Source organism: Hypomesus nipponensis, chromosome 9, assembly GCF_054491055.1.
Source record: "Hypomesus nipponensis isolate SF chromosome 9, ASM5449105v1, whole genome shotgun sequence".
NCBI classification, from domain to species: Eukaryota; Metazoa; Chordata; class Actinopteri; order Osmeriformes; family Osmeridae; genus Hypomesus; species Hypomesus nipponensis.
In genome coordinates, this window is record NC_140369.1 from 10,528,890 (window position 1) to 10,550,591 (window position 21,702).

General features: G+C 40.5%; 3 protein-coding genes across 6 annotated transcripts; 1 reads left to right on the top strand and 2 right to left on the bottom strand.

The window, feature by feature from the left end:
- Positions 1-109: 109 nt before the first annotated feature.
- On the bottom strand, positions 110-3,960 carry rhebl1 (Ras homolog, mTORC1 binding like 1). 3 transcript variants are annotated; one of them, XR_014766632.1, is made up of 9 exons: positions 3,562-3,960; positions 3,125-3,196; positions 2,923-2,990; positions 2,511-2,593; positions 2,356-2,412; positions 2,160-2,207; positions 1,880-1,961; positions 1,537-1,781; positions 110-1,225 (listed from the first exon to the last, which is right to left on the bottom strand). XR_014766632.1 is itself a non-coding variant. In XM_084705504.1 (9 exons), the coding sequence occupies exons 1-8, from the start codon at positions 3,611-3,613 to the stop codon at positions 1,689-1,691; spliced, it is 555 nt and encodes a 184-aa protein (XP_084561630.1). In that variant the 5' UTR covers positions 3,614-3,960; the 3' UTR covers positions 110-1,225; positions 1,668-1,688. The 3 variants fall into 3 exon arrangements, 2 of the variants coding, with proteins under 2 accessions (XP_084561630.1, XP_084561629.1); XM_084705504.1 differs by having other exon boundaries at positions 1,668-1,781; XM_084705503.1 differs by having other exon boundaries at positions 110-1,781.
- Positions 3,961-4,486: 526 nt separating this feature from the next.
- Positions 4,487-13,527, bottom strand: LOC146272843 (limb region 1 homolog-like protein). Its single transcript, XM_084705720.1, has 17 exons — positions 13,331-13,527; positions 9,550-9,634; positions 8,583-8,616; positions 8,211-8,350; positions 7,647-7,750; positions 7,422-7,548; positions 7,262-7,330; positions 7,066-7,130; positions 6,894-6,966; positions 6,716-6,799; positions 6,538-6,614; positions 6,345-6,422; positions 6,155-6,228; positions 5,953-6,043; positions 5,775-5,841; positions 5,423-5,584; positions 4,487-5,321 (listed from the first exon to the last, which is right to left on the bottom strand). The coding sequence occupies exons 1-17, from the start codon at positions 13,394-13,396 to the stop codon at positions 5,236-5,238; spliced, it is 1,482 nt and encodes a 493-aa protein (XP_084561846.1). The 5' UTR covers positions 13,397-13,527; the 3' UTR covers positions 4,487-5,235.
- Positions 13,528-14,704: 1,177 nt separating this feature from the next.
- LOC146272844 (zinc finger protein Eos-like) lies at positions 14,705-21,382 on the top strand. 2 transcript variants are annotated; one of them, XM_084705432.1, is made up of 8 exons: positions 14,705-15,000; positions 15,986-16,036; positions 16,160-16,264; positions 16,395-16,664; positions 16,921-17,088; positions 17,209-17,358; positions 17,457-17,588; positions 17,812-21,382. In XM_084705432.1, the coding sequence occupies exons 2-8, from the start codon at positions 15,997-15,999 to the stop codon at positions 18,684-18,686; spliced, it is 1,740 nt and encodes a 579-aa protein (XP_084561558.1). In that variant the 5' UTR covers positions 14,705-15,000; positions 15,986-15,996; the 3' UTR covers positions 18,687-21,382. The 2 variants fall into 2 exon arrangements, with proteins under 2 accessions (XP_084561558.1, XP_084561559.1); XM_084705433.1 differs by lacking the exon at positions 14,705-15,000 and adding an exon at positions 15,189-15,259.
- The last annotated feature ends 320 nt before the right edge of the window (positions 21,383-21,702 follow it).

Consider the following 21,702-nt stretch of genomic DNA (forward strand, 5'->3'; position numbering starts at 1 on the left):
TTTCGACGGTAGGTAATATAACTCCCAGGTCCTAATTCATCATTAATCTACGTTCACAGTTGGGACATGGAATACAAAGGCTGACTGATAGTCAAAGACAATCAAAACGTTAAAGGAGTAAAGGATTTATTTATATATACAAAACTGTTTACAGCAAGATTTCTGAATTAACATGACCGACATGGGGATATCGGTGTCCCGGTTCACACCATCACCTGTTCTCACCATGAGGCCAAGTCAACAGAGAAGGGAGAAAAAAAACCTAAAGAGCACCTTGAGTCTTGTTGGGAAGCAGGTGGAGGAATTGGGGGATTGAAGAAGGGTAAGGCACAAGACACAGCATCACCAACTTATCTTCGACAGTCATTAATTACCAACTCATGGACTAGAACCCCCCCCCCCCAACCCCTTTTTATAGAGTTCAATTCTATAAAAAGCATAGGCTCATTATAATTTATTTGTAGGTAAGGCTAAGCAGGTCAAGCAAAACTGGTGGATTTCATATGCCTGATGATCTCCAGTTTGTCAAAAGTAACCCTGCAGACCCTGTATCCCCCCATGACCTGCTATACAGTCCACAATTTTAAGGAATTTACATGAATGCAAAAACTACAACTCCATATTCTATGTAATTATAGTGTACTTGCAGATATTCAATATAATATATTGAACACATTTGTATCATTTCAAAATATAACCAACAACACTATCAAACCTGTGTCTACGATCCTAGTTCTCTGGGATTAAAAGGCCACAACTTGTAAATATAACTGATCTCTTCCATTCTTCTCTAATCTAAATTTCCTTCAGAGGGCTGTTTTCTGAATAATTACATCTTAATTACTAGTCAGTCACATTACAGATAAATCTGAGGGGAAGAAAGCAAGGACCAATCTGCCAACCAGAACAGCTTGAAAAAACATCAACATGTATCAGAAAATAATTTTTTTTTTTTTTTTTTTTTTTCATGAAGACATGATACAGTTCTGGTGAAGAGTACCAACAGATGATTTGCGGAAAATTATAATGACAGAATGTAAATAATGGTCCATGCTAGAGCACATTCCACTACACAGCTGTGTAAAACTGAGAAAATTGGTTCAAGCACATAATAGGACATTGAACAGTTGTGAATGATAGTGATGTTCCAATGCCACAGATACAGCAGTGTGAACTGTGTCTCTCCCCTTCAAGGCCAGTGGATTGGCAAAAATATACAGACGACCTTGTAAAAAAAAAAAAAGTCAGGCATGTTGTGTAGGAATCAAGGCCTTTTCAGCCCTTTCTGTGCTTATGCAAAGTTAGATAACAGCTACATTAGCCACTGCTCCAACTTCCGATACATGGCTAGTTGATTGTTATCAAGAGATAAAACATATCTTGGATCCATCTCACTTGAATAAATGTGGGCTTGTGCATTTGGCAATCTCCTGTCTGGTTTATGTCATCCATACATATATTTGGGTAAAGGCCAACAGTGATGCTAAATATCTGGTTATGTGGGCTTTTAAAGCAGCCGTCAAAGCAACTGGCTACCTTTGTAAATCAATACTGAATTCCATTCAAGGAGCAAACTGCATTTGCAGTCTATTGTTGCTGGAAAGGTCATGATTGGTAAGGTCATGGCTGGTGATGTTGTGTCTTCTGTCTTCGTCAAATGAGCTTACTGCTGTCCTGGTTAGATCCTTTTACATCACTGCACACTTCTTCTCTTCAGAAGGACCGTTCCCATCTGCTTTCTCCATCTCCAGAATAATCCTCTTGAACACCTCTACAGCAGTCTGCATTGCAGTGGGTCAGATAGAATGGGTCAAATTCATCTTTACAAACTTTAGAATGCAAATAATTTTTTGAGAGCAGCTTTGAGTACTTTCAATACCTCATTCTCCTTGGCAGATGACTCCATAAATGCAGCTCCCCAAGAATCAGCCAGCTTTTTACCTTCCTCTGGCTTTATCATTCTGAAAAAAAGCAGCACCCATTAAATAGAATTCAAATCATACAACTCTCTCACATTATATATTTAATACATTCTTAATACACAAATGATACTCACAAGCCCCCAAAACAACAAGGCAGAAAACATCAGTCAGCAGCAAGAAAGCATGCTATAGGTATAAAACACATTCATTCAAAGTGGTAGGAGTGTTATCATTTACCTTTCCATATGAAGATCTTTTTTGTTTCCAACCAGTACAGTTGGCACTCTTAAAAATAAATAATAATAAATAAAAAAACAGATTAAAATGTCCTAATTTTGAAACAATAGTATTTACAACTATGAGAACCTTAGACATACTCTTTTACATAAACATACATACATACATAAACTTTTACAGTTGAAAGTTTACTTACTGTATTTTTCCAACCATATCTAGCAGCTTGTCATGAAGAACCTGAACAACTTCAAAACTAAAAATAAAACAAAAAGATAACTAATAAGTACTTGACTTCTCAAATATTTTGGTAAAAGAAAATAATCTGTCCCTTCAGGTTTATTCGTTTCTCACCTTTTCATGGAGGTTACAGAATAGACCAGGACATAACCATGAATATCCATTGAATGGGACTGAGGAAAAATTGAGTACTCATCCTGTACAAAAATAGCAGATAAAATGTTATTGTTGGTTACCCAACAATTATAGTTAGGCTTGTCACACTGATATGACCCAGCCTACATCACCAAGACAAATCCATTCAGACTAGCATTTATAGCACATGGTCCTCCTGAGAAACTCATAGAATTTTAATATTAATTTATTATAATATACATACACATTCACTGTACACTTAAGCGTTTCCTTTTACTATTAAGTCTGTAGCTCATATGTTGAATGAAAAAACTAACATTAGCATAAACTGGTGGTCCCTATTCAAGTGCTTTCTCAAAATTGAGGAGTTTAACATTAAGCTTAACCCGACCTGTCCGGCTGTATCCACCAGTTGAAGGTTGAAGTCTTGACCATTCACAGACACCATTTTGTTGAACGCTGTAAGAAAATGAACAACATATCTACTAATTCACAACATATCTGGGCACATTAAGTTTGTTAGATCTGTATTTGCTGTGAGTGACACAACTCATGAGTCATGCATCAAAGACAATAAATAAAAGGACACTCACTGTTTTCGATGGTGGGATCATAGGAATCTACGAACTGTCCTTCCACAAATTGAATTGTAAGCGAAGATTTCCCTGAAAGAAGTACGCCGGGTAATTAAACAGATCAGTACGAAATGAAATCGCTGTTCACATTACATTAACAATTCCTCTGATTTATCTAGTCAACGCTACTGTATAACTAGGCAGAGCTAGCTGTATACCTTGGCTAGCACTAGCTACTCTAAAGAACCAATCTGACGTAAATGGATTATAATACGAAATAATTGGTTATTATAACAATGATTGGGCTCCATTTTGATTTCACTTTTTTAGTAAAATGGGCAAGGCGCAAAGTTGATGGATTACCTAAATTAGCTAACTGTCACAATTGTAAACAAAGAACGCTAGCTAGCTAGCTAGCAAGCTAACTAGCTAGCATAGATAGCGGTGTCACTCACCTACAGACCTGTACCCTATCACAGCGATCTTCCTGTATTTTGGTTGAGGCATTGTGGTAAGAAAAAACTTGGATTAATGTTTGTATAATTGTTAAACTAGCTAATTTTAATATCGAAACAAAAACTTTATCGCCTCATATGTATCACGTCACGTGACAACAACAAACTTTTCAAGACCACTCGAGCGCACAACGCTGGGCCTCAAGTTGCAACTTCTAAACAGAATTAAAGCACTAAGGAAAAGTACTTCGGTTGATAATTATTATCAAACCTTTTTCGATATAAGTATCTATATCAATGTTTCGTTTTAAATTATAAAAGTAGCTGTATTTTAAACTTAAAACGGGAAAGAAAAAAGGCTTATTCACAGCAGTTGCTATACGCGAGTCTCAGTGTCGAAAACTAGACATTGAGCAAGCACACCGTCGTAAAACTATTTACGTCACATTCTTACACGAGGGAATGTGTCTTACTTTGTACTGTAGAGGTCACTCTCACCCACATTTTTTTTAACCTACTTCTTGATGTCGGACCATAACACACGATCCAACATTATTTAATAATTGTTTTATGTTTTCTTTGTTCCTAGCTATATAACTCTCTCTCTCTCTCTCTCTCTCTCTCTCTCTCTCTCTCTCTCTCTCTCTCTCTCTCTCTCTCTCTCTCTCTCTCTCTCTCTCTCTCTCTCTCTCTCTCTCTCTCTCTCTCTCTCTCTCTCTCTCTCTCTCTCTCTCTCTCTCTCTCTCTCTCTCTCTCTCTCTCTGTAGATACACATTGTGTGTATATTGGGCTAATAGGTATAATTATAGGTAAATAATGTGATTGTTACACTCACACAGGGATATCGGTATAGCTCTGGTAGATATTGGACTATAGATCAACAAGTTGAAGATTAGACAAATGGCATAGGAAAAAGAGACATAAATATAGTTTTTTTTTTATCACAGCAGTAAAAATAAATCTAGCTTTGACACCCTTTATTCATTGTTTAAACTGAGTACATTAACATGTCCTTATTGTGTAATGCAAAACAAAATCAGCTAGGCTACAGATCAAGTACCATTGTTTACAGCTTAGGCATGTATAGTTGACAACACATTCGACATTGGTATGTGAGGAGTTTCAGTTAATTAGAACATTCTCTGGAAGTCAAGATATATGAACAGACTAAATGAAAGAAGAAGGTGCTTGTAAAAAAACATGTCTTCCAATCAAGTGAATCATTTAGCTACCTGTATGTGAAAAAATATATACTGTATATAAAATTAAAATACATAGGCACATAAACACATATACATACTTTACACACATACACCGATAGGGACATTGTACATATTGTAAACTAATCACAGTTTCACTTGGTCATAAATCCAAGGCATTAATTTAGTCCACCTTGTTTACAGTAAAATTAGGTAGGTACGATTTTGCAGTGCTAAAAATTAGCAAAGGAAAAAGGAGAATAATGATTGAATGAATTGATGACAGAATTAAGTAAAATATATGGCTACTTATTTAGGTGCACCTGGTGACAATGGAAATAGAATGGATGAGAAAGAGTGGAATTATTGAACATTTCTTATTTCAGCTCTGACCACTCATCCTTCAATACACTAAAGTCCTGTTTAAAGGACATGCTTTAATAAGCAGTAGCACACATATTGGCTAATTAAAAAGTCAATGAATCTTTGAGAGTCCATTTGCTAATAGGAGCCTGAGTGGGACAGTTGAGCGGGACACAGTCATTGGCAGTTTATGTAGACCTGGAGAGAAAGGACATTTTAAAAAGGGAGTAGGTTAAACTGTATGTTTATGGATGTATGTATACACTTGTGTATACGTGTTTACATCTAAAATAACATACCAAATGCTCGTATCAGTTCTCTCTGCACAGTCCAAGTCAGTGTGTTGATGAGACAGGCAGAGGTCAGCCCAGCAAACAGAATGTTGTATAGGAACACAATGTGGAAGTTCCCAAGCCAGTTGTACCGTCCAAAATCACCCAGCAGATCAAATCGGGTGATCCCTGATTAATACAACAACATGTAGTAAGATTGAATGGATTTCAGGTAGTGTACTTTTTCTTTTTTACTTAGTGTTTATACTTGGCACATAACTTCCAGCCCTAAAACCTGCCAGATGTGCTGTACGTCTGTACATGTACTATATGCAACATTAAAGAATCTGCTAAATGTAGAATAGAATGTATCTCTTACCCAGAGTCCTGGAGAATACAGGCAGAGCTGAGCTGAGCACGAGCAGAGACACACAGTTCCCAATGACCTGAGAACAGAGTAACAAGACTAAAATGAAAGATAATTGGTGAGGATGAGTTTGTGTATGCACATGTGTGAGTGTGTGGACACTGTCCAAGCCTGTTCAAGTGGGCTTTACCTGTGTCAGAGAGGTATCCTGTTTATGAGGACGTAGTTTGGCAAAAAGAGGTAAGCTGTAGAATCCGACCACAGAGGAGATCATCAGGTACCTGAGCCACATGTAGTCAAGGTTAGCCTTTATGTTCTCGCAAATGACAATGCAACACAGTTAGAAAAAGCTGTAAAAAAGAAAAGCTGATGTGGTCAGCAGAAAAGGATACAAGATAAGTATGACTTGCATAGCTGCCCCCAATGAACCAAACATAGAGAATGAGGCAGCACCTAGAAGAGGGCCCTTTGGGAGGAGAGAAGTACATTTAATATTTATTGTCAAAACACATTTACTTACAAAATATACACTCTTTATGCAAAGGCCTTTTGTAGAGAAAAATGGTTTTCATAATTTTTTACCTTCATCCCACGAGGCATAGCTGTCTCATCAAACATCAGCTCAACAACATGGAAACACACAATGAGAACAGACACCACCTAGGAGACAACAACACATTCACACAGTCAATTAGTAGTTACCATAAAACAAAAACAATTTTAGTCAATGTGTATTTTTGTTATATTATCACTATTATTTTGATATATTTCTCACTGTGAGAGCCAGCAGCAGCAGCATGGCTAATGGATATCCAAGGTTACGCTGCCATGGTGAAGCTCTCCTTCGCATTTCTAAAAAGAAAGTAGAAATGTAGCATTAGCTTCCTGTTGTCTTCTTACACTGTCCCACATTGATGTTATACTGTAAGAGGGACTTGTATGGTATAGTTTACCCAAAGCAATTCGGTTGGCCTGAGTGGAGAGGTATTGGTTCCTCAGGGCCTCCATGTTCACATTCATCCAACAGGAAGTCCCATCTAGCCGAGTAAAGAGAGCAAATTTTAAATTGTAAATTTGATCATTTTCTACATTAAAGAATGTCTTCAGTTATGTATGATAAATTATTTTTACTTGTAAGTTTTTTAGAGATGGAGGCCTCTTCGAACACAGCACAGCTCATGGTCTCGTCCACATCCTCCAACAGCTGCAAAAGGTCAGACATTCATAAGGTCAGCCAACAAGACAATACGTCACAATACATTCAAATAGCAACACACATGGCAAAGATAGTGCAGAAAATCACCCGTGGTTTGACGAGGAGGCTCCCTGTGATACTGAACATACGAGAAAGTCCTAGAGGTGTACATACTGTGGAACAAGAGAAATCCGGAACACTAAATTATACCTATTCTGGACCTAGGTGCAGTATTATAGGCACAGAAGTACTGCGTGTATTCTTTGATCATCATTCAGAGCAGAGAGTAGAGGACTGTACGTACACAGGAGAAGCAGGACCCCAAACAGAGAAATACATGAGTAGAGGTAGGGCAGGTAGTACTCCCACAGATCTGAGACAACAGAAAGGCATGGCTCAGCTGACAGAATAATGAATGAATATACTGGTTACAAAAAAAACAGGGTTTGAAGGGAAACTCTCACCATAGAGACCTTTTCTGGCCATGTTGTTGTCGTGCAGAAGGGCAGATGCCACCCACACCATACCTAGCACCAGCAGGGTGAGGAGCAGGAGGACGACGGCAGTCTCATAAACACGAGCCATCACACCCTGCAGAGCAAACAAAAATGATTATCCTTATGAGACATGCATGGTGCTTATATACAGTATCTGTACTGTGCAGATTGTTACATGAGAGGAACGGGTACCTTCTTTGAGCCTGCAAAGCCCTCAGATTCTGTGAAAAAGTATGTAAAGGGCAGGAGGATGACTAGAGAGAGGTTGAAAAAGAGGAATACTACGTTCCACAGTCCTGTAATAAGACACAACACAGATAAGGAAAGAATAGCATGGACCTCATAGAAGGCAGAGTTTTCAATTCCAGGATTTCAAGATTAGTAACAGCAACAAAACCAACAGATATAATTGTCTGGAGAAGCATCAACTAAGATAGGAGGCCTCAGTCAAGTCTCTCTCTACATACACTGAAGTAGTCCAAGGATAGTTTATTTTGTTTCCTTTTACATTTTATTCACTTTGTAGTCGGGCTTTAAAGTGGCTAAATTCTGGTCATCTGTGAGAGTGGACAATGCATGGGGAAGGCTCTTTCCCCAAATGTCCCTCTCTGTTATTCAACTGAGATTGAAAAGTGCGGTATGTGAAGTATGTGTATGACAACCTGTTGAGAGGACTAGCCATCACCCTAACTATGCATTTTTCTGTCTTCAAATGTGTGCCACTATCTGTCAACATGTGTTTCAGTGTGTGTATACCATGGATAAGGGATCCGTTGAGCCACTGCATGTAGTAGCTTTGTGGAAAGGAGAGAAGGACCTCGTTGGACAAAATAGAGAGAGGCAGCAAGAGGACAGCACACATCGAAACAGAGAGAGAGAAAGTACAGAGCCACAAACTGGGGGACAGAGAAAGATAAAAAGTTATTGGTTTGTTGACAGCCTGTGCCAAGGATGGGTATAAAGTAAATGGACTGTATTTACATAGTGCTTTTCTACCTTAGCAGGACTCAAAGCACTTTAACATTTTTTGCCTCTCATTCACCCATTCAAACCGACAGCAGCAGAGCTGCCATACAACTTGGGGTTCAATGTCTCAATTGCTCATTGTCTTAAATATATTTTACTTACGCAATTCTGTTGACTGTGGCATCTTCACTGTCATCTGCAAAATGAAAAGCACCATTAGAATGTCTGAAGTGACCCGACAAGATGACCTTACCCCTGATTTCCTAAAGAGAGAGACAAGTAACTGGCACTACTGGCTTTATCCCTTGGGGAAATGCTAAATGCTTATTTGAAAATGTTGATATACATGGACCACTCTGGGATCTATGTATTAATGTTATTTAAATCCTTTTGACAAAAGAGTCCAATATGCTCATTCATCTATTGGTTAGAAAATATGTTACATCAGACTTCCAGAGAGATTCTATTGAAATAAGCAACTAACATCTAGCTTGTTGAACCTTAAATCCCCACAGCCATTCTGCCCCTCTAGCTGTTTAATGTGTGTGTGTGTGTGTGTGGGGGGGGGGGACCCTACATTCCTATCTTCTTTGTGTGTTTAAGTGTATGTATATGCATTTGTGTGTGTTTATCTGTGTCGGTGTGTTCTGTGCTGGGGATTGTTATGAACATTGTCCGTCACAGAGAGGGTATTATTATCCCTAGGGAACATTCCTTGCACCCCTCTCCCTGTATAACAGAGATGAGGGCCGTGGCCGGATCGGGCAGAAGAGGGGAGATGGTCGCATAACAGTGTCTGAATTTTATTAGGAGCAGTGTCCAGGGTGGCAGTACAACCCAGCTGAATGGACGATATGATGTAAAACAATATGCCATTCTCAAATAGATATGAATGAAATGCTAAAATATATCCAGCAATGCAAGGTTACATTGCAAACATATGTTAATGAGTTTACACATGTAATTCAACGCTTAGAAGACCTGGAACTAAACAAGGATCTGGTTTACAGAAATACTACGCAACAGTGAGATAGCAGTTAATCCATGGACTGCTGAGTAGCAGAACTTTATTAGACCCTCCATTTCTCAATGACCAAGCTGGTTGACCCCTTACACATACAATACGTACCAACCGGAAACTCGGAGTTTTTCTTGTAGTGAATGATGACCAGGTAGGACACAATATAAAGACAAACGAAAAACAGGACACATATCTGTGGAGACAGAGACCCAAAGAAGAAATAAACAGACATCCATTATTTTAAACAGAGAAGACCAGTTATTTTGTCCCCTGGCAATGCCAGTCGTGTCACATCATGGACTGTGACATGACCCCCGTCCCAGCAGGAAAGAAAGTGAGAAGCCAGGTTTCCACAAACTTTCCCATCTTTCCATTCAGATTTTTCAAAAGTATGATATGTGAGACTACACTTCCATACTTATTGACTTAACTTTACAGATGAACAAGTGAGGAATGGCAGGATAGCTAGTTTGTTTTTCGTCCCTCACTGCTTTGGATAACCAGTTATTTAGTCTACTGAGAAACACACACACACTTGCTGACATAATATATTGTCTATACATACATGATATATAATATCCTCTCTTAGCACGTGTGAATTAGGTGAAAAGCTGAACTGAGAAAAAGGCACAATTTCCATCACACTAACAGATAATTTACAAGCAGGCATAACATAGTTCCGGTTAATCAAGGCAGAGGCACCTGAGGCCTAAACACAACAGACTTTACCTGACCTGGTGTGTGTTTGTCTTCACTTTAACTGGTTACCAAGTGACATCATTCATTCTTTGTTTAGGATGGGTGGTATGTACTGAAGTGAAGAAAAATAGAAAGCAAACCTGGACAAGTTCAATCTGGCTGGAGGAATATCTCAAACAGGTATTGATGTTTGTAACAGCCTAACTGTGAACCATCACAGATTTTATTCTGAACATAGTGTCCGACTGATTTTACTTTTTCTCTGCATTTTTTTAATATTGTCTCAACAGAACTAACATGTAGTAAAACAATTCTTGAATAACACAAATTTGGATTTAATAATTTATTTTAGGTTTCAATATTTAGAGTTATAAAATAGCCTGATGTGTTTACAGTCTGTGGTTACAGGGCCAAAACTGTAGACAGTGATACCATGACAATGTGGCAGAGCACACTAAACCACTGTATGTCTGTGTGGGTTTCTTGTGTGTGAACGGGATTGACTGGAAGGAGATTACCAGATTAGACAATGTTTTAATGATAGAGGGAAGAGGGTTTGGATTACAAGGAAATCATCAAAGAAAGAAAGACAAATAGGACAGCCACCAAACACTTCTTCACAGGCCACTATTTAGAATCACAGTATATGAACAGGCATGTGTAGAAGCAGAAACCTGCATACTAGTCAGTAAAGTAGCCGCAAACAGATTAACAGATTACAGATGGACATAGTCATATTATGACCCCATGAAAATATAACAGATATAAATATATCAGAATAGATCTATTATGAACACAATTCTACATTCTAGAATGTTCCATAACAAATTACTATTCATGCTTTGGTAGGGAAACAAATAAGTGTTCATTATTACATATGGACCATCTTCTGTGTTTCGCGGTTTTATGGTTTTCTTATCCAACAGTTTCTCAGGATGGATGCACTTCAGAAAATGCCGCCCCCCTCTTCATGCCCCCCTAGGCGGCTGACTATTTTGCCTATAGTAAGGACCGGCCCTGTGTTCAGTGATCAATGAAGTATACTCTTTTTGGGCCTTTAAGTGCCACAGTTTACATTACCAAACTATGTGTAGCAATCTGTGTCAGAGGCCATGAGTTGTCATCATATAAACTAACACAATATGTTATGATGACATACTCGACTGCTAAGTGGTGTAAAGTATGCCTGACCCACTGTCTGTCTACCTAGACTAGTGAGAAGGAGAGGGAATAGACAGAATGTGATACCTTATAAGCAACAGCCTGCAGTGATGCAACCACCAGGAAGGACAGAGATCAAATGAAGAGGATAGTGTTGCTGCTTGGTCAGCTTCAGACAGCTTCAGACACCAAGACGCATATGAGACTGAATGAACAGCTGTACATATACGTCTATTTGGGGTTTATAATGCCTGTGCCATTCTCATACATTGCACAGTTAATTTCTTGAGAAGTGTTTTGAATGAATGCCCTTGCCATCGTGACAGTCCTTCTAAACTCGAAATAATCTAATACAGAAAACAATACCATGATGTCAGAACACCAGCAGCTAGGCCATACATGTTGAGTCATGTCAAGTCAAATGTATTTATAAAGCACATTTGAAAACAACTTATGTCAACCAAAGTGCTCTACAGTCAAGTGTGTATGAGATCGGCAGGAGTAATACAGCTGTATTGTGGCTGTGTAAGTGAATAGTAAAAATGAACTTCCAACTTGCAAGATAATAGGAATAAGACAAAAATCATCTCAAACCCACACTTTGGACACAACCCCGTGTTATTTCAATCTTGCAGGATAATGCATGGAGACATTCAGCAAGTCTCAAAGTACATGAACAGCAGTCATGGTGTTGGAGTACTACATTTACATTTCATCATTTAGCAGACGCTCTTATCCAGAGCGACTGACAGTAAGTACAGGGACATTCCCCCCCGAGGCACGTAGGGTGAAGTGCCTTGCCCAAGGACACAACGTAATTTGTCTTGGCCGGGATCTGAACCGGCAACCTTACGATTAATAGCCAATTCCCTAACCGCTCAGCCATCTGACCCCCCGTACTGAAATCCCCAGTACTGAAACAGACCAGTCTGCGCCAGGACAAAGCCAACCCCAATATCAACAGACTACATTCAGGGTACTGACTGAAAATCTTGGGAGTTAGAAAAGAGAGATTAAAATCCAAAAGCCATAAAGCTGAATGACAGTGTGAACACTGCTCGTGTCCCAAAGTCTGGCCAACACAGAGATTTACCACTAATGCCTAACCAGTGAGCATCATCAAAGATCAAAAAAATCATCGTCAAAGTATTTTATTTGACCATGGACCCCTAAAAAAAATAATGGACTGAATTTCCATTATTCCATACATCCTTATCAATAGCATATTCCTATCAGCCAACGGAATCTACATGTAGAACAGTATAGAACAGTTTGTACCGACTTTTAATGTTATTTGGAGCAAACTCTGTTTAGGGGAACCTTCACCTGCTCCATTCCAGTGAGCCAGTGTGTTCCCAATTTTAGGAGGCTAGAGCTCTGACGCACAAGACCCTTCTATGCTGTCACTCCATTGGTCTGTCCTGTTCACTGTCTTTTTCACTCTATTTGGGTTTTCTTGCTTCTTTTCTGCTTATCTTTAAAGAGCCCAAGATGTAAAACCGTATTTGTCCCATTATGCCTGATGTCCCAAATTACCTGACTTCACCCAACACACTGGAGTGATATTTCACAATCTATAAGAAGCTCAGCTACTGCAATAAGAAGTAGCCTCTCTGGACAGCGATATGTCCAGTAAACGTTCAGAATAAATGCACAATGAGTGAAGTTTGAACTAATGCAATTAAGGCTCACAATACTGTAAGAGTGGCAGCAAAGTACATAGGCTACAAACATAAGCTGCCCTCACGTTTCTATGAATCGTCATAAGCAGATTTCTGTACGAAACCAAACAAAACGACATGGTAATGGACAAAACTGAAGCAAGGATTACAGCTGGCAAGACACAATACAAGGGCAGACCCATTAAGCAATGTCACGGCTTCAATTCAAACATGAACTAGGCATCGTCCCCAGACAATCCCTTGAATAATTGACAAATACCTATCCTCCTGACAACTAAGCAACCAACAGGCTCCATATAAATGACCCAGAACTAAAATTACAACAGAATATACAATCATCAACTTACTATGGTCTCTCTGACTCGGTCGTGGAAAATCTGTTCCCGAACGGACACTTCGTCTGGTGCTTCCATCCTCTGACAACCATATCGCTAAATTTGGGCTAAACTATTTGATTATGCTCCAGTCAAAGCTACTGCAGGTCGCCCGTCAGACACTGCTGCTTTGGTTAGCGCAATCTGTAGTCGTCGTTGCTTATGTTGTTCAATGACTGAGTCGTGTGCGGAGCAATGCAGTCCTAGAGGTAACTGTAGGGAACTGTTCAATAGCAAACCAACCGGCTACTGCGCCGCCTCTTGTTATGGGTGGTGGGCGTGAAAGAGACTGGTCAAGAACACTTCGGTAGGATTTTACTAGAAGGAATTCATTAAATTGTGATTTAATTAAATATTTAAGTATCCCAAAGTACCGCAAATGTTATACCAATTTTATATTACGTTACTGAAAATTTCATTAAAAACTCGAGATGGCAGAGTCTTACTATCAACGTGTATCACCTGACATCTATGTATAAAAAAATACTCTAGGGCCTACCTATCAAGCCGTTCATTTGACATCTTGTGCAGTGTGGGAGGCTATGCACTACAAGCTTTGTGATGTAGGTATGGAGAAACACACTGACAGGTGATGCACTCATTTAACAACTTTGTAGCCACCAGTGAATGCTAATATTTTGCACGTGACATTCTGGCTTTCCCTATGAAGCTGTTGAATGATATCGACACAGGTGGCATCCTGCAGGTCACAGATTAGGCCTACTGCCATTCTCCCACCGAATTCAGTCCCCTGGATTTACTTTCAAACTTCATAGGTTCTACCTACAGTTTGTGGAATTAATATTGTGGAAGACCAATTACACTTAACCCTTGAGATAGCAGAGGGCGTCTGGCACCCCGGTTGTGCGGGACGAATAATTAATGGATGCACTTCGGAAAATGATGCCCCCTTCTTCATGCCGCCAGAGGCTGCTGCTTATGTCGCCTGTAGGAAGGACCGGGCCTGCACACACACACACGAACACGCACGCACACATGCACATACTTTCATGTAACAGTGACATCTACTGGCATAAAACAGTTCAGCCTCAGGTGTAGGATTTGTGACTGCTTTTAAAGTATATTATCGCTCACGTAGACCTACTGTTTTTTTGTTGTTTTCTTTCCTCCAACAGAATAAACTCATAAATGTCAGATATAAAAATTATTGCGTAAATCATAGGTTATGTTAAGTTGCCTAAGTTATCTTTGACAGCGCCACTGCTGTGCTCACCTATATGAACGGAACTCACAAAAAACAGTGTAACACTGTTACTAACAGTACGTCTAAAAATCTATTTAGCACGTGTAAGCCTACTGGGAGCTGGGAAAATAGTTTTAATTTGAAGAAGATGCCACAGCACAGTGACAGATGGTGTTGTATGCAACAAGTTGTTCACTTTCGTGATGTACTGCCCTTATCGACAGGCCTCACAGCCATTATACTTCTGAAAACGTTATATTCTGGATTCTCTGTTATGGGAGATTGGCGTTGGATGTAGCGGGTCTGTATCCCGGTATTTCGCGGACCGGAAATTGTTTAGAATTCGAGGTGAACGCTGCCGGGAGATGCTGTCGTCGCAAGAGAAAACAAGCGAAGAACCAGAAACATAAAATCATAGAGACGAGGCCTATCATTAAAGGTAAGGAAATCTGAAAGAAGTCACGTCATTATGATATAGATTAACTAACTTACGACTCAGTTAGAGTGTTTGTAATGTTAAGCTTATGTCTGGTGATGCTATCTGACAGAGAGGCTAGCCGACTGATTAGCTGTCTAGCCTTAGCGCATTTTCTGGGCGGTGGGTGCCATAGCAACCACTGTAAGAAACATTATTCCCGTTGCAGGCTAGCCACTACTAGCTACATAACGTACATGCTAGCTATATAGCTAATCAGAAGGTACCATTATACAGTCACTATAAAATATCAGTTACTTCCTTATAGTTCGACAGTCAAAGCAGTGTTTACTCATTATATTGTGTTGATATTGTCAGTTGCCATGTTAAATTACTATCTAACTTGCTAACCACTTTGTTAGCTTGCCAGCTAGCCAACAGCACTAGAGAGTTAGCATGCGCGTAAGCTGCTAAACACAACACCAACATACCCAGCTAGCTAGCTAGCTGACCCAGGCTGTTGCGGCTATTAATATATTTTACAGGTGCATGCTCCGCTGGTGTATAATAATTAACCTCTGTTATGTAGCTACCTATGTAACGCTAACCAGGGAAAATGTCAAGGGTAACCCAGCACGTTTGAACAATTTATCGGCATTTTATAACTAGGTTGTATAATTGGCTCCTTAATTAACATTGGGAAAATTGTAAAAAAAAAAAAAAGTATGTAAAACGCGCAGTTTGGCAAGTGTAACTTCTTCACCTTGTTTTTAGCATTCGATCAGGTCAAACATAATAGTCAACTAAACTATGATCAATAAATTGGGAGAGGGATAGCTCAGTTGACTGTTGCTAAAGAGTTCACAGGTTTACATCCCCTCCACACACACACACACACACACACAGACGTACTGTATTTTGGATACAGCGTCTACTAAAGGAATTCTTTGGATACAGCTTCTACTAAATGAATTTATTATATTAACCTTCTTGTTTCCTTTGCATACAGGTTGTGTGAGCATGGATGCTGACGACTGCAATGGCCGATCCTACATGTCAGGTAACACGACAGTGATGAATGCATGGAAAGAACAGTCTGCTGTTTTGTTTTGATGTGTACGTGTAACAACGAGGGCAGTGAGAACATGTGTAGACTGTGTACTGTGTCTGCTGTGGACTACAGGCAGTGGAGATTCTTCAATGGAGAGGGAGTTCTCAGGGGCCCTTGGGGGTCCAACAGTAAGCACCCCAAACAGCCAGCACACCTCCCCTGCCCGCTCTCTTAGTGGTGAGTGCTGAATTGTCAATATCAATACCTGTCAAAATGTAGCTATATAGATGTTTTGTGTTCTACTTTCATCAAGCCAGAGATGTGTAATTCAGCTCTCATTTTTCCTGAATATTCTCCCCATCTCTAGCTAACTCCATCAAGGTAGAGCTTTACAGTGATGAGGAGGGGGGTCGTGGTGCTGGTCTAGTGGACGAGAGGGGAGATCGGGCAGAGGAGGGAGCTTCTGACCAGGGAGGAGAAACAGGAGGAGGCGGAGGAGGCTACAGGGATCATGCCAGTCCAGAGCTAATGCCAGCCGGTGCCATCAGGCTGCCTAACGGGAAGCTCAAGTGTGACATCTGTGGAATGATCTGCATCGGCCCCAATGTCCTCATGGTGCATAAGCGCAGCCACACAGGTGACTGACTAATTTATCATTTGAATGTAAAGCCAGTGAGGTTTCAAAGTTGTCCCTGAAGAGGATAGGCCTAGATTATTTACATTAGCAATGTTACTTGTAACTTGTATACATTATTTTAAAATCAACCAAGGTTCATATTTAGAGTCATTCATAGTATTTTGAGTGAGCTAACATGGGAAGTGAAATTTCATACTGGTGTGAATGACTAGGTTAAGATATAAACAGTGATTAATTGGGTGTAATTATTTTTCAGGTGAGAGACCATTCCAGTGTAATCAGTGTGGTGCCTCCTTCACTCAGAAGGGCAACTTGCTGCGCCACATTAAGCTGCACTCAGGGGAGAAGCCCTTTAAATGCCCCTTTTGCACCTATGCCTGTCGCAGAAGAGATGCTCTAACTGGCCACCTCCGCACCCACTCGGGTGAGAGGGATGCACACGCACACATTTCACATGATTTATTCATTCATTGACACAAAGTCGTTTTTCCCAGCCCCCTGAGTGCCTTATAATAATGTGTGCTCCCTGTTTCTCTGTCCCCAGTGTCCTCCCCCACTGTGGGTAAGCCCTATAAGTGTAGTTACTGTGGTCGCAGCTACAAGCAGCAGAGCACCCTGGAGGAGCACCGTGAACGTTGTCACAGCTACCTCCAGAGCCTGGAGACTACGCAGCCACCCAATGCTCACAACCAAGGTATTGTATTTCACATAGAGGAATACATGCCAACTAAACAGACATTACCTGTAATATGCAAATGTAACATATCCCTGTGTATGTGGTGCCCACTGCAGGAGAGGAGTTAAGGGACCTAGATTTTATGCCCGACTCTTTGATGCAGCCATCCTCAGACAAGATGGCGTTCATTGACCGGTTGGCCAACAGCATCACCAAGCGCAAGAGATCCACACCACAGAAATTTGTAGGTGAGCACCATACTAGGATTTGGAAAGTGAGCAAGAAAGCAAGACGGCTCATTTACGACAGTGTTTGTACAGTAGGTGCAGACTATATTGTACTGCTCTCAGCTGGTTCCTACTCTTGTTCCATCCAGTCTGCCTAAATTGGAATGTCTTGACATGACGATATAGCAACATTTGACTTATGTCATGAGAATAAGTGTGCCCTCCTCTGTATCATGCTCCACAGGACAGAAGCACACACGTCTCACACTAGCAGACACACCTTACGAGCAGAGCGCTGCCTTTGACAAAGATGGGGAGACGCACCATGGGGGTCTGGAGCAGCCACATTTCACCGGCTTAGGAGGAGCATTCCTGGGAGTGCCTGGGGGAGGCGGAGGAGGTGGGTCAGACACATTGCGACCCCTGCGGCTGTCGGAGCTCCGGCCAGTCATTAGCTCAGCTCACACCCCCATGGCTCCTCTAGGGCCCAGGCTGGACTGCACAGGGGCTGGGGCGGGGCTTGGATCTACAGGTGTTGGGGGCAGGGAGGCGGCTGAGGGCCACGAAGACCTGCCCCCAGGCCGGAGTCACGCCCCCTCACCTAGCAATGGTTGCCAGGACTCAACGGACACAGAGAGCATGCCGGATGAGGTGTACAGCAGCACAGCACCGGCCCTGCCCCTCCACAACAACAACAACCATCACAACCTCCACCACCTCCACTCCAACCACCACCCTCCGCCTCCTCCGCTGTTGCACCACAGGGGCAGGGACAAACACAGCCCCAGCCACGCCAAAGACAAGGATGTGGAAAGGGAAGAGGTGGGCCACCCAGCTGGCCCTGCTCCTCCTGCCCTCCCCCCAGCCCCAGGATCACCCATGGCACCTTCCTCCACCTCCAGGGAAGCATTCCGGGTGGTGGATGGGGAGGGACGAGCTGTGCGTTCCTTCCGCTGTGAACACTGCCGGGTGCTTTTCCTGGACCACGTCATGTTCACCATCCACATGGGCTGCCATGGCTTCCGCCAGCCCTTCGAGTGTAATATCTGCGGCCACCGTAGCCAGGACCGCTACGAGTTCTCCTCACACATTGTACGTGGTGAGCACCTTCTGGGCTGAGGACCGAGGAGGGCTCCTGAAACGGCTGCTTTACCTAGGGCTGTTTTTACTCAGACAAGGACCTGGTTGGGTTTGGTCTGCACTGTACAATCATGAAAGTTAAATTGATGATATAGAAATATGAAACTGCTTTTTAAAGTGAATTTTACATGGGCTTTGTCACTGTTATTATGGAAACTTTGACCCCCAAATAGGATAGTTATTTAATAATTGCGTCATTCTGGAAAGGAGGCTCACCACTTTGCACTTTTTGCTATGGATAATTCTTAAAAGAAAAGATAAGCACTTTCGAATTGATTTTATTAGTCAGTAGATGAAGAGTCAATGCACTTTTTTATCCTCAGAAGTGCCTTGCTCTGGTGTGGTCTACCTTCTCTTTCTTATCCAGGGTCAAACCTGGTGCACAAAACAGTGATACTCCTCAAATGTGATTTATATCTGTGACTTTTAGAATTTATTTTCTTATGCACTTTAAACTAGCTAATGCAAAAAAACAAGAGTGTGCACTTTGATAAGCTTGTGGCTTGTAATGCAGTTAAGATAAATCTGTAGTCTTATTCAGTAAGCTACTTTTCTGGAATGTTTTGGTTTAACTAATACCCATTAGGAAAGCACTTGTTCACAGATCTTGTAAATTCCCAAACACACATTGAGCCCTAATGAGTAGCACTGTTGTGTAGATTATGCACATTAGATTGTTTATTTCAATGATAGTTGTGGTGCAGACCAGACTCAGGAGACCAGGTCTAAGTCAAATGATTAGAAGGATTAAATGAGGAGTGCACTTTTCAAGTTTGTTTGTTTGTGTGTGTGTGTGTGTGGTCTATTGGACGTCAAGTAAGTTAAATGAGTGTGAGTTGAAGGGTTTTAGGAGTGTGAATGTGAGAAGGGATGGGGTACTGTATGTATTTGTTTCCTCTGATTGCTTTTGTTGCACTGATACCTGCCGAGATATGATGATTATATTAAACTATTTTATAGAAAAACTAATTTATGACCTGCACATTTCTCTGTGCAGTTTGTAAAAATACTCATTCCTCAAAAGAAGAGTTCCACTGCCACTATGTTGGAGTAATGTGAGACACAAGGGGAATACAATTTTTCCATTCATGATTTCCGTCTGCTTTGCTTGATGAGATAAACCAAAATTATACCCTGTTATTTACGAGTGAGATCTGAAAGCAGTTTAGATGTTTTTCATTGTATTGTGCCTTTCATGACACTGACTTCCCTTAAGGGGGGCATGCAGCACTAAGAGCCAGCACATCTTTATGGTTCAGTAGTTTTATAGCTGGTCATTTTCAAGATGTAGAATTTATAATAGATTGTCCCAGACCACAGTACATATATTACATGGTACATGGTATTCCTGATGCCCGATATTATCCCAAGGTTTGATTTATACAATTTTAAAGAACATTTAAATTGAATATAAACTTTGAAAAAGTGACAGGTTGGAAAAGAAGCACTTTTAGGCATATATCAAAGAGTTTTAGGTGCATACAATCGCCACCTGCTGCTATGATGTGTATGAGTGAAGTGGTTATGTGGCCACAGTCCTTGGTGGTTGACAAGTTATGTACTTACAGAATTGACTTGGAATGTTTTAGTTTTTTTTCCTTTCAATTCTCTGTATTTGTTTCCCAGTTACAGCACTGACATTCACAAAAATCTTATTTCAATGATCTACCATCATGGTAAACAGTATTTTCTACAGCACCACTATGATCAAATGAACTAAGGATTATTTTCATGTAAATAGAATCATAAGAGACAGTAGGTCAAGAAGGTCTGCTTTAGACTTGGTTTGTCCTTCTGCCTGGTCATATAACAAATGAACTTGGTTGGTTGTCTGGGTTAGGCTATAAAGCTACAACAGATAAGCCATGTTTATGGAGCATTTCTCAAGATTTCCAAATGTGATGACAAAATGTTTTACCTCAAATGACAATTGCCTCTTTTTAGGTAGGTGTGGGGAATATTGAACATGTGATGTTTCTTTTTGTTTCCTAAGGTCCTGAAGTGCAGTAATGTATCCTAACTAAATATGATTTTTTTATTAGGTAATTTTGCCACCAGAAAATTATATTTTGTGGAAATGGGCAGCAAAACTAATTTTATCCTCAATATCATAATATTGACCACAAAACAATCACAACATTTATGTTCTCCATCACAATATCAAGGCATAGTTGCACTCAATTGGTTGCATTAACCTCAATATCTGTAATGCTGTTCTTAACATTATGCCTTATCAATGGACACATAATGACTGTTCAGCAATGGGGAGCATGGACAGGTCAAACTGAGTGGGGAAATAGGGGGAAAAAACATTGAATCACAAATTGAACAATTGCGTCATCGTGTTTGTCAAATCCAGCAACAAATTGTGATTGTAAAATATTACCCTTACCATAATGTATAATTTACTTGGCATTTGCATGACAATGTGATGGTTGTAATAGAAGCTTGTGATGTTCCCCAACTCATGTGCATACACATCAAGAGCTCTTTACATCTGAGGAAAATAATGCTTTATAAAAAATAAGCAGATAAATGGGACCCCGGGTACAATCCTGTCTTGTTGGTGTAGTTTGTATGTGTTGTAAATTTTTACTATTGTGCCTTTTGCCTAAGGTTTTCCTCCCAACTTGTTTGGATCCTAAATCTTGGTGTGCTCTAAAAAACTGAAACTACATCATGCATAGTTTGTTTTGTTCCTTAATGTACTACACATGGAAAAGCATTCAATTATTTTGACTGGTTCTAATCATTCTACTCTCCAAGCAGTTTGTAAAATGTCACTACACAGACATTACTTGAATTCACACAGCTGACCAAATATCACAGGGACACTAAATTTAATTCAATCAACTATGCCCAACCATTTCCATCTACATAAATTCTTTCTTCTGTATCTTTCTGAAAGCCAAATGGCATGCAAAGTGATGCACATACTGGTATCTGCCAAAGAATTAAGACACCTTTATGATGGAATCTTTCAATGGTAATGCGG

What these genes read in the sequence shown, in the direction of transcription:
- rhebl1 (XM_084705504.1), bottom strand. Translation starts at nt 3,613, where the DNA reads ATGCCTCAACCAAAATACAGGAAGATCGCTGTGATAGGGTACAGGTCT. An exon ending in TGATCCCACCATCGAAAACA is followed by an intron (nt 2,991 to 3,124) that starts GTGAGTGTCCTT and finishes ATTTTCTTACAG; the next exon opens with CGTTCAACAAAATGGTGTCT. An exon ending in TCTGTAACCTCCATGAAAAG is followed by an intron (nt 2,413 to 2,510) that starts GTGAGAAACGAA and finishes TTTTATTTTTAG; the next exon opens with TTTTGAAGTTGTTCAGGTTC.
- LOC146272844 (XM_084705432.1), top strand. Translation starts at nt 15,997, where the DNA reads ATGGATGCTGACGACTGCAATGGCCGATCCTACATGTCAG. An exon ending in ACCCAATGCTCACAACCAAG is followed by an intron (nt 17,359 to 17,456) that starts GTATTGTATTTC and finishes TGCCCACTGCAG; the next exon opens with GAGAGGAGTTAAGGGACCTA. An exon ending in CACACCACAGAAATTTGTAG is followed by an intron (nt 17,589 to 17,811) that starts GTGAGCACCATA and finishes CATGCTCCACAG; the next exon opens with GACAGAAGCACACACGTCTC.
- LOC146272843 (XM_084705720.1), bottom strand. Translation starts at nt 13,396, where the DNA reads ATGGAAGCACCAGACGAAGTGTCCGTTCGGGAACAGATTTTCCACGAC. An exon ending in AAACTCCGAGTTTCCGGTTG is followed by an intron (nt 8,617 to 9,549) that starts GTACGTATTGTA and finishes TTCATTTTGCAG; the next exon opens with ATGACAGTGAAGATGCCACA. An exon ending in GGCCAACCGAATTGCTTTGG is followed by an intron (nt 6,615 to 6,715) that starts GTAAACTATACC and finishes CTTTCTTTTTAG; the next exon opens with AAATGCGAAGGAGAGCTTCA.